At 42.4% G+C, this 12,134-nt stretch overlaps 1 protein-coding gene across 6 annotated transcripts in view; it reads left to right on the top strand.

The window, feature by feature from the left end:
• The window catches only part of EPHB6 (EPH receptor A7), a 73,717-nt gene extending 61,954 nt beyond the window's left edge, over positions 1–11,763 (top strand). For all 6 annotated transcript variants that reach the window (NM_001397123.1, NM_001004387.2, NM_001397125.1 and 3 more), the window contains 6 exons: positions 8–255; positions 1,143–1,358; positions 4,463–4,612; positions 4,760–4,953; positions 6,038–6,193; positions 10,746–11,763. In NM_001397123.1, coding sequence (NP_001384052.1) covers positions 8–255; positions 1,143–1,358; positions 4,463–4,612; positions 4,760–4,953; positions 6,038–6,193; positions 10,746–10,854 — 1,073 coding nt within the window. In that variant the 3' untranslated portion in view covers positions 10,855–11,763. The remainder of the gene's footprint in view (positions 1–7; positions 256–1,142; positions 1,359–4,462; positions 4,613–4,759; positions 4,954–6,037; positions 6,194–10,745) is intronic.
• Positions 11,764–12,134: the final 371 nt, after the last annotated feature.

Genomic DNA, 12,134 nt, shown 5'->3' with positions numbered 1-12,134 from the left:
CTAACAGGAGAATTTGGAGAGGTGTGCTTTGGGCGCCTAAAACACCCAGGGAAACGTGAATACACAGTAGCTATTAAAACCCTGAAGTCAGGTTATACTGATGAACAGCGTCGAGAGTTCCTGAGCGAGGCCAGCATCATGGGGCAATTTGAGCATCCCAATGTCATCCACCTGGAGGGCGTGGTCACCAAAAGCCGACCAGTCATGATTGTCACAGAATTCATGGAGAATGGATCACTGGATTCCTTCCTCAGGGTACCATAACTGGAGTCCCCCACAACTGTTACCTCTTAGTCTTGCTGCGTGCCATTCTCAGACCTGATAATCCTTTCTCTTCCCCTTGTCTCCAGAAGTCCTCAATAGCCCTCTGTATGTGCAATAGGAATAATAGCAAATTATCGGGCTAATTGTTTTTAAAGCCCGTATTACAAAAGTTCACCTATCATCTATGCATTGTTTTAGACCTCTCAAACTCAACAATATGAAATTATTCATCTTTGTACATGGCCTTTCACTTACTATGGACGTATTCTAAATTTGCCGTTTAAAGAATGCTGCTCAGAGTTAATTCCACTGAATGTTTTCAAGTAACTTCCATTAATTAAATTTGTTATTATTTTTGGACTCAAGAGTCTCCAGTGCTTTTTTCCAATAACAAAATAAAAGTACAGATATTTCTGTCGTATAGATGATTTACTTCTTTCTTCATTGATGCAGATTATAATTCAACCCAGCCACTTCAGCAGGTGCATTTTGAAAAGCACATGAAACCATTGTATGGAATTGAATAGAACTCATTGTAAAAATCTCAGAACATTAAGAGCAGATTTTATGTTCCCCTTCACTTAGCCATCTTAGTAGTTAATGAGAGACTAGACATAGCATGTTAAAGGAGGATACGACCACAGTATGAGATTTATCTTCAGAAGTACATCACCGAAGTCCAACTTCATTTGAGATTCAGTGCCTTAGGCCCAGTTTCCTTTTTTATTTGTTGTCCATGAGGCCTTAGAGTTCCACTGAAATTAAGGCGTGTTTTCTAACTTCATAAGTCTACCTTATTAACTTGTTCTTTATTAGTCTTTCCTATAGGCTTCATTTCTTGTGATCATAAAAGCCTGTGTTTGCCTCTTCACTTGCAGCAGAAGGAGGGACAGTTCAGTGTGTTACAGCTGGTGGGAATGCTACGAGGGATTGCAGCAGGCATGCGCTACCTTTCAGACATGAACTATGTGCATCGTGATCTCGCAGCACGTAACATCTTAGTCAACAGTAACCTTGTATGCAAGGTGTCAGACTTTGGTTTGTCTCGCTTTCTGGAAGATGATGCTTCAAATCCCACTTATACTGGAGCTCTGGTGAGTTACCACTGTGGAGTGATTTACTGCAGTGCTGCAGTAAAATTTGTTCTGTGTACACCCTTTTTAGGCCATCTTGAGGCCAGTGGTACCAGTGGGGTGAGGGTGAAGCCTTCTGCTTTGCAAGCTGTCTGTTCCAAACAAACAAAGAACAATAACTTGAATATCTGATTCCCCCTGCCATGTGAAATTGAGTCTAAGTGAAGTTCACTGTGGGATGAAGGACAAAAGGAGGACAAGCTTCATAAACCGGTGTAGATGTTATATTTTCCTTTACATGGGCTTCTTACAGGAAATTGAAAGAACTGAAGGGAAGATTGAAGTCTGTACTACCACTTTTGAGGAAAGAATAATTTTTTCCTGTAGAAAAGATAATCAGCCTAAATATGGACTTACTACCAATCATCAAATGAACTTATTGCCTGTAACATTCTCATGCCCTTTATACCTTCCACAAAAGTGGTGTGAGTGTAACAGATGTATTGAAACTACCATTTAGTATGCAAGGGATGAAGAATTCTGTCACTGGAAGGAGAGACAAGTTTTAGATGCACATATTCTGAAGAACCAACACACCTGAATATATTTCGTCTGCCAGGTCATAACTGCACGTCAGAGGGGTTAAGATGGAAAGAAGAGAGATTTAATGATAGCCACTCAATGTATCTATCATTGGAGTTGCAGGTTGAGATAGTTCATGTTGTGAGTTATGGTCATACAGGATTCTCACTTGAGTGGTACTGAGGTGACCGTTTGCAGATCGGACCCTCTTTCAAGTATGTTGCCTCCCCAGCACTCAGATTAGGGATGTCACTAGAGTAATTAAGCATTTATTATGACTACTACCAACTCCTCCTCTTTCATGTAGGTACCAATGATGTTGCCTCAGGAAGTTTCAGGTCATCAAAAGGGCCCTTGGAAGATTACTAGAGAATTCAGGTGCTTAGGTAGTGTTTTCCTCTATCCTCCTGCTGACATGGAAGGATATTGGAAGAAACAGACAAGTCCAGGACAACAATGTCTAGCTCCAACACTGGTGTCTTTTCCAGAAATCTTTTTTGTAAACACTAGGAATGCTGTAGGCAAAGCAAGGAATGACAGTTAATGGGAGTGTTTGTCCAGGGAACACTCAGGGCTTGGGAGTCTATCTAAAATGCTTGTACACCAATGCATGTATTATGAGAAGCAAACAGGAGGAACCAAAACCTTCAGTCTGTACCCACATCTGTGACATCATTGGTAATAATGGGACATGGTGGAACAAATGCCCCAGCTGGAGTGCTGGGATAGAGGACTATAGTCTGTCTAGGAGAAATGGGCAGGGCAGACAAGGTGGAGGAGTTGCAGTATATGAAAGGGAGAGGTTTAATTGTACAGTCCGTTCAGTTAGGGATAACCTGCTTGAGAGCCTCTGGGTAAAAGGATTAGGGATATGTGCAACAAAGCAGATGCTGTCATAGATTTGTATCATAGTTCATGCAGCCAGAATGACAGTACTGATTAGTTATTTAATAGACAGTTAAGAGAAATCTCTGAATAGGTAGTCCCTGTCCTTCTGGGAGATTACAACTTGTCTGATATTAACAGCAAACATCATACTGTAGTGACAAGTAAGTCTGGGAAACTCCTGAAGTATGTCAAAGATAACTTCTTGTCACAAATACTTAGTTAACCAACCAGGAAAGGTGTCTTCCTGTACTTGTTTGTGAGTATAGAAGGCATCATGGGAGCCGAGACTGTTGGTGACTGTCTTAGCCAAAGCGATCGTGAAATGTTTTAATTTAACATTTTTAGTGAAATGAGAAAAATGGTCATCAAAGTTGTCATTCTTGATTTTAAAAGAGCAAACATCAATACTCAGGGAGTTAGCAGAGTTTCCTGTGAATCTTCCTCTAAGGGCCTGGAACTCTACAAGAATTGATTACTTTTTAAGAACCCCTTTTAAAAGCATAGAAGCAGGCAAATCCACTGTGTCATAAATCAAGTAAGCAGGGCAGAAGACCAGCTTGGCTGAATAAGGAACTCTTCTTGGAATTCAAGTAGAAAAAAAAAAGCATTATAATCTCTGTAGGCAAGGTCAGGCCATACAGGAAGATTGGCTGGAGAGCAGTGCTGCAAAAAGGGATATGGGGAAGCTGGCTGACAGTAGGTTCAATATGAGCCAGCAGTGTACCCTGGCAGCTAAGAAGGGAAACCATGTTCTGGAATGCATGAAACACAGCATAGCTGGCCAGTCAAAAGAGGTAACTATCCTATCACATACAGCATTGGTCCAACCTCTGTTGGAGTACTGTGTGCAGTTCTGGGTTACACAATTTAAAAAGGATGTTAAGATACTTGAATGCATCCAGAGGATTGCAAGAAAGCTGTTTAAAACATTGGAAAGTGTGTCCTATGAGGAGTCGGTGGGGGCACTTGGTTTGTCTAGTTTGGAGAAAAGAAGGCTCAAAGGGACTTCATTGCTCTCTACAATTTCCTGAGTAGAATCAGTAGAAAGAGAGTTGCTCATCTTGTATCCCCTGTTTCTTTTAACAGGACACATGGCAATAGTTCAAAGCTGTTTGGGAAGGTTTAGACCGTAGGAGAGATTTCCAGTTAGTCACTGGAACAGTGACTGATATCTTGTAATTCTCTCTTTTTAAGAGGCATTTGGATAATGTAGTTGGACTCAATCTTTGTAAGTCCCTTCCAACTGAACTACTCTGTTCAACTATTCTATTCTGTTCTGTTCTATTCTATTCTGCATGGCTTTCAATTTGCAAGTTGTTGAGACTTTCAGGAGGATTTGACTGTCTGCTACCTCTTATATGCTGCACAGAAGAGCTATAAAACTTAAATTAAATTATAGTAAGGATTTGTAACAGTAAGGAGTCATGATTCTATGTTGTTGGTTTTTTTTAACCTGTAGATTTCTGTAGAACAAGGTGAAAACCTTTAACATACTTTGAATTTAAACCACCAATGTCTACAAGACAGCATTAACTGAACTGGCACATAATTTCAGAGTTGCATCGTTCTACTGGCATCTGACCTGGTCAATGCTGTCATTTTCCCAAGTAGTCCTTATCTCACTAACATTCTGATTACTCTCTGATGCTTTCTAGGGTTGCAAAATCCCCATCCGTTGGACTGCCCCTGAAGCTGTCCAGTATCGCAAGTTCACCTCCTCCAGTGATGTCTGGAGCTATGGCATTGTCATGTGGGAGGTGATGTCCTATGGTGAGAGACCTTACTGGGACATGTCCAACCAGGATGTAAGTTGGGGAAGTGGTGGGAATGTACATCTGCCTCTCTGCTCTGCATCTTCAAGCAGAAGAAGGTCATACAGTGTCAAGTGACTGAAGCTTGTCTGTCTTTTATTTTCCCAGCTGCAATAAAACTTTATTCTATTTTTTTGGCAGGTAATTAATGCCATTGACCAGGACTATCGCCTGCCACCACCCCCAGACTGCCCAACTGTTTTGCATCTGCTGATGCTTGACTGCTGGCAGAAGGATCGAGTCCAGAGACCAAAATTTGAACAAATAGTCAGTGCCCTAGATAAAATGATCCGCAAGCCATCTGCTCTCAAAGCCACTGGCACTGGGAGCAGCAGGTGAGATGTGGATTTAATGCAAAATAATACAGTTGGTCTCTGGGTAGACATCATAAGGAAAAGAAGGCAGTAAATCAGTCTATATTGTGTTTTTCCAATACTCTCTTCCGAGACTGGGACCAATTAAGAAGTAAAAAATGGAGTAGACAGTTGGAAGAGATGTATATCCTGATTCAATTTGTGGGTGATGAGGATGAATTTGTGACAAGAAAGAGATCTTGATGAGTTGAGGGACCTTTGGGGATGAAAGTAGGGACAGATCTGGTGCAGCTATACAAGATACTGTGTGATCACATAAAACGGTGACCACAAGAAGAACCGGAGGGAGGAGGTTAGCAAAGGAGAAGTCTCCAGGGGGAGGTAAATGGAGCTAAGATTAGAAAGCTGATGGGCTGATAATAGAATTACGTCATGCTAATACGGAGGATTTTGCTGCGGTTATAGACTTTGGCTCACTGCAATGCACTGCAAAGCTTGGAGCAAGGAGAAGCATGAAGTAATGCCCAATTTACTAAAAAACAGCACGGAAAGAGAATTGCTCTGGGCAGATTGAGATGCCAGGAAAAACAGAACATGCCATTCATAAACAGTGTTTTCTTTGACTTTTAACTGCTTTATTCTGTCTGATGTGTGTTGAAACCCAAGTGACACACTGTCTTATAGGCTCCTTTGTGATCCAAAAAAAACGCATCCTCAAGAAACAGAGCTATTCATAAGGGTAAAAAGGTACAAGGTCTCATCTCTGTGCCTTGGAAACTGCAGCTGTTAACTCAGATGATAGGCTTAGACCCAGAAAGTGGAAAGATCGGGGATAAGAAGAAGAGATCGTTCCTAAGGGAGTATAAAATGGGAAGAAAGGATCAACAGCTTAGCTTGAGTGGATACTTTTTAGGCATTAGGAAGAGGGAAGACATAATCTAGAAAAAGATATCAAGGTGGGGCTTTGTGAATCATAGCATGAAGAACAAATGTAATTGTTTAGTCCATGCTGTGCTGTTCTCTCTCTCTCTCTCTTGTAACTCTGACTTTATCATGGTCACCTGATGTTGATAACAGGGAATTTTAGAAGCTGACTCTTTTGCAGACCATCTCAGCCTCTCCTGAGCAACTCCCCTCCAGATTTTCCTTCACTCAGCAATGCCCACGAGTGGTTGGATGCCATCAAGATGGGTCGTTACAAGGAGAATTTTGACCAGGCTGGTCTGATTACATTTGATGTCATATCACGCATGACTCTGGAGTAAGTATAGAGGCAGAGAGCATAGTATACGATGCAGAAAGTGAGAGATACAAAGTAAGAGCTATATGGAAATATATATGCATAAAACGGGAGAAAGAATATAGAGCAAAGCAGCTACTCTGTCTTGGATCTTTATTAGGACTTCTGGGTGCCCTCCATACCATCGTAAATATATAATCTGTTTCTATAAGCTACCTATCTATATCTATATCCTATCTATCTATAAGATACCTGACACAAACAAAAATCACTTATAGGGGGTTGTGTAGAATCAGCCACACTATATAAGTATATACAGCTTGCTGAGGTGATCAACTCCAGTGTAGGCATGTTCTGCAGTGGACCAGAGGATCAAGGTGTGCGGGGATGTTCCTGCAATTGAAGAGACTCTGGGGAAGTGGAGAGGGCCACCAGACTTTGTGAGAGTGGCTGACAAGGCACGGGCAAGATCAGGAACAGAAGCAGTACATTTAAACACAGCATAAACACCATTAACAGTCACTTGTTGAGGCAATCAGCTGAAATCCAGATGGAGAGGCCACAACCTTCCCATGCGGACCCACATATCCAAGCAGACCTCCAAAGGGCTGAAAGAGCTGCCCAGACCTTCATTTTCAAGGAACTCCAGATTCTGGACATTGCCCTAAAGCCTGAGGGCACAGGTGGATGACATGGGTGCAAATGTGTCCACCTGTATGAACTTTTTCGAGCAAGTTGCCAGGTTACATGAAGAAATCACCAGGCAGTGTAGTAACCAAGAATTTGAGTAAGAGATTGATGTATGGAATTGTGTACTGACACAGACCAAGTGACAGTCATGCCTTAAATCCCTGAGAGGGGAAGGTAGACTAACTTCCAAACCTAAGACGATGGACTGCACTGACACACAAAACTAGGGAGACTGGGCAGTCATCTCTGCTAAGAGCAGAAGGAGACATTTCCCTCTTGCCCTGATGTGCCTCCACACAACAGATACAAGATTCTGGAGCTGAAAAAAGAAAAGTACATAAGTAATTATCAAGACCCAGGAAAGGGCAACTGCATTAAGTTGGTCCAACCAACAACCTGTATTAGAATCAGTGCCACTGAAAAAGTGCAGTGGGTGTTAGTAATTGGAGATTCCTAAGAGACACTGAAGCACCCACTTGCTGTACAGACACTTTCTCTAGATAGGTTTGTTGTCTGCTGGAGGTCTAGATTCACAATATCATGAAGAGGCTATGGTGCCTGGTAAAGCCAGAGAACTACAACTCACTCCTATTTTTTCAAGTAGGGTCAAATGAGGCTGTGATGAGAGGAATCCAAAAAAGCAAAAGTGACTTTATGTCCCTCAGAAAAATGTTGAAGGGATTGAGAGCACAGGTAGCGTTATCCTCTGTCCTCCCAGTTGGAGAAGGAGATAAATGGATCAAGTGAATGACTGGATGCAAGGTTGGTACCATGCTCAGTGATATTGGTTGTATGATCTTGGACACACCTTCGAGAAACTGGATATAATGATACCAGATGGGACACAGCTGACCAGTTCAGACAAGAATGTTCTGGGCAGCAAGATGGCTGGATGTAGTAGCAGAGTTCTAAACTAGATTCAGTGGGGGAAAGGGATGTGCTTCTGAGTGACAGAGAAAATCCAGGGAATCACTGACATTTTAGGAAGCAGCAGGGGAAAAAATGTGAATTGTCCCCAAAAAATTAGGAAGGGCTCCTCTAAGAAGGTGCAGCCAACAGCCTGGCTGAAGTGCCTCTATACCAATCGATGCAGAAGGGGAAAATAAGCAGGAGAAGCTGGAAATCATAGTGCTATTAGAAAACTATGATGTAATTTCTTTCAAGGAAATGCAGTGGGATGAATCACACAACTGGAATTTTATGATCGAGGGCTACAAGATTTTCAGAGGAGAGCTGAGAATGTGGCCCACTATGTTAAGAAATATTGACAGATTACAGAGAGCTGCCTCTGAGAAGCAGCCATGAACAGGCTGAGAGCTTGTGGTTAAACATCAAGGTCTGGATCAATAGAGGACTTGTGATGGTCAGGATCTACTGCTGACCTCATCAAGGAGAGCCTGTTGACAAGACCTTGCTTCAGCTACGAGAGGCCTTGCACTTGCAGACTGGACCTGGTGCTCATCAATTCAGAGGAGATCATTAAAGGAGAGGTGGACTGGAGGTGGTCTGGGCTTCAGTGACTGTTTTATTTATGTTCATTATCTCAAGGAACAGGCACTCAACAATGAGCAAAGTCAGGGACCCTGAACTTTAGAAGAGAAAACTAGAAAATGTTCTCTGGGAAACTGCTCTTAGAGACAAAAGAATTAGCAAATCTAGCAACTCTTTAAGGAAACCTTTCTTAGAATGCAAGAACTCTCTGTTTCCATGTGTACGAAATGAAACAGGGAAGACAGGAAATTGGTATGGCTGAGCAAGGACCAGCTAGTCAAATTGAGATTTAAAGATGGGAAATCACAGGCAGTGGAAGTGAGGTATGTGGCTTGGGAAGAGAACAGAGTTGCCATCGGAATATGTAAGGATGGGATTGGATCAGTATATCCAAGGTGCGTATGGAACTGAGCTTGGCAAGGGATGCAAATAATAACAAGAAGGGATTTGGCAGGTACATCGATCAGAAAAGAAAGGCCCTCTGATAAATGAGAAGAGAGAACCAGCTACAACAGATGTGGAGAAGGCCAAGGCACCCTACTATTTCTTTGCCTCAGTCTTCACTAGCAGTCAGGCTTCTCGCATTTCTAAAGTCCCTGAACTTCTAGGTGGAGACTGAGGAAGCAACATCCTTCCTACTGTAAGCAAAGAGCAGGTTCAGTGAAACTGAATGTCTATAAGACACAGGGCCCAGCCCCAGGGTACTGAGAAAACTGGCTGGTGTAGTTGCCATGCCATTACATTCAAAAAGTCATGACTATCAGGTCAAGTCTCTGGTGACTGGAGAAAACAACATTCCCACTTTCAAGAAAGACTGAAAGGAAGAGTCAGGGAACTCCAGGCTGGTGAGCCTCTCCCCTGTGCCCGGGAGGATCCTGGAGCAGATTCTTCTGGAAGCACTGTTAAGGCACATGAAAGACAAAGATATGATATGAGACAACCAGCATAGCTTCACCAGGGGCAAATGATGCTTGACCAATCTGATGGCCTTCTATGGTGGAGTAACTGTGTCAGTTGACAAGAGAAGACTGAACAATGTAATCTACCTGGATTTCTGTAAGGCCTTTGATGTGGTCCTACAGAACACCAGTATAACTAAATTGGACAGAAATTGATTGGATGGGTGGGCTATTCAGTGGATAAGGAGTTGACTGGATGGCTACAGCTGAAATCATGGTCAGTAGCTCTATGTCCATGTGAAGGCCAGTAATGAGTGATGTCCTTCAGGAGTCTGTCTTGGAACCAATGCTTTTTATCATTTACATAGCCAGTAAGATCAAGTTGACTCTCAGCAAGTTTGCAGATGACACCAGTGAGGCTCAACAAAGGAAAATGCAAGGTACAGCTCTTTGTTCAGGGCAATCCCAGATATGTGTACAGACTTAAAGAAGAATTCATTGAGAGCAGTTCTGCAGAGAAGGACAGTGTTGTTCTAGTGGATGAAAAGCCAGAAGTGCATGCTTACAGCCTGAACCCAACTGTGTGCTGGTTTGCATCAAAAGAGGAGCGGCCAGCAGGGAGAGGATGGTCCCAAGTCTGCCCTGCCCTCATGAGGCCTAATCTCAAGTACTGTGTCTAGGCCTGGGGCTATCAGCACAGGAAAGACACAGAACTGGTGGAGTGGGTCCAGAGGAGACCACAAAGATGATTAGAAGGTTGGAACACCTCTGCTATGAAGAAAGACTGAGGGAGCTAGGTTTGTTTGGTCTGAAGAAGAGAAGGCATGAGGAAGGCCTCACTGCATCATTTCAGTACATAAAGAGAGTTTATTAAAAAAATCCAGATGACTTTTTACATGATCTGATAGCAAAAGGGCAAGGGGGAATGGTTTTAAGCTAAAAGAGGGAGACTTATGTTAGATGTCAGAACTAGATGATCTTAAAGTTCCCCTCCAACCCAAACCTTTCTGTGATTCTATGATGACTCTACACTAGTACAATATATTTTTTACTCCAAGGGTGGTGAGGTACTGAAACAGGTTGCTTAGAGAAGTTGCTGAATGCCCCATCCCTGGAGGTATTCAAAGCCAGGCTGGATATGACAGTTGACAACTTGATCTAGTTGGTAGCAACCCTACTCATATCAGCTGGGAACTGGATGATCTTTAAGGTCTCTTTCAACTCAATCCCTTCTAAGATTCTGTGATTCTATGAAGTGTTATGTAGAGCATAGGAGCCAGAAAAATGCTTCTTTTTTTAAAATCACCATCTATCAAGTTCTGTCCACGCCTCCTCTACCCAAACATTTGCCAAGCAAAAGCAGAGACCTTTTCAACTGTTTCCCAGACATGGATAACCACACATATCAATATGGAGTTACAAGGAAAGGAACTGGGACTGTTCAGAATAATAAATCCATTTTAACACTTTCCACACCCTCTATTCTTTTGCAGAGATCTCCAGCGTATTGGAATCACCCTGGTTGGTCACCAGAAAAAGATTCTAAACAGCATCCAGCTCATGAAAGTTCATTTGAACCAGCTTGAACCAGTTGAAGTGTGATGCTTTAAGTCTCTATTTCACCAGACTCAAATTCTGAAAGAGTCCTGAGGGGATTCAGAGGGGTTGTCACTGTATGAAAAGGAAATGGCAAGATGCTCCTTGAAGACTTACTGCACCTAGAGAGTAGACATTACACATTCCATTCCACCAGCAAAAAGAGAATCTTGCCATCATTTAAAAGCAGAGCTAAATAGCTGGTGGTTAAATATGACTGGCATCATACACTAGGAGTAGGTCAGGGAGGGAAAGTTATAGTAATGCAGAGTGGAGCTGGTATAATAGTTTGGACAGACCACAAGCACCTGCTAGCTCTTCTCCACTAAATAAAAATCAGACAATTCTCCAGTGCCATCAGCAGGCTTTATCTGTGACTGGGAACAAAGAAATCACAATTTTTCCAAGAGAGTATCAGCACATTGTGAGAGATTATCACTCAGTTGGAAATGGACATCACTTGCTATGCCAGATTTGTGAGAAACTGGAGTTCCACTGAGTGCACCATATGTGGTAAACAATAAGATACATCACCTCATAATTTTTACAGAGGTTGAGAGTAAAGGGTTTAGAATTCTGTGCTATATCATATGCAGTTCTTGGGTATGTCCCATGATCCAGAAAGGAAACTTACTAATCTATTGTGCTGAGGCAAAGAACAGCAAGACTTAGAGCTGTACAGCATCTGTCTATGGGAGTGTAAACAGAATAAAACAGTAAGGGTTCCTAGAATCCATCCTGCTGAATTTTCAATTGGAGAACCCATTCTTGAGAAGAAAGGTGCAAGTTGCAAGGGTCTGATAACCTGGGCACTCAATTCTGGTTTCGTTCTTTTCTAACTCTCCTCCAGTCCCTCCCCTCTCCCTGTGGAAGAGAGTAACAGAAATAAATCTGAAGTCCTTTGCAACTGAAAAATGTTTTCTCCTTTTCTCATCCTCACCAGTTACGGCAGTCCACGCTACTACTGATTGAAAACTGTTTCTGAGGAAAATGCAGATCTGCAGTAGTCAATTCCAAATAGACAGTGTGATCAAGGGACATGAAACTCCTTCACAGTTCTTGTCAGAGAATGGTACCAGCCCCAGCAGTAACTTCAGTCTCTAAATAAAATAACTATGTTCTCAGGATCAGCCACGCTGCCTGGTCAGTAGTGCATGAGAATGACCAGAGGCATCAGATTATCTCTCCTTTTAGATAGACTAGCACCTGCTTAAGAAAAGATCTTTGTGCAGGGATAGAGCTTCAAGACTTAGGACTGTATCCCAGTGTCTGTCCCTGTGCTGAAG

This window comes from Gallus gallus, chromosome 1 (assembly GCF_016699485.2).
Source record: "Gallus gallus isolate bGalGal1 chromosome 1, bGalGal1.mat.broiler.GRCg7b, whole genome shotgun sequence".
Taxonomy (NCBI): Eukaryota; Metazoa; Chordata; class Aves; order Galliformes; family Phasianidae; genus Gallus; species Gallus gallus.
This window is presented reverse-complemented; position numbering and strand designations above follow the sequence as displayed.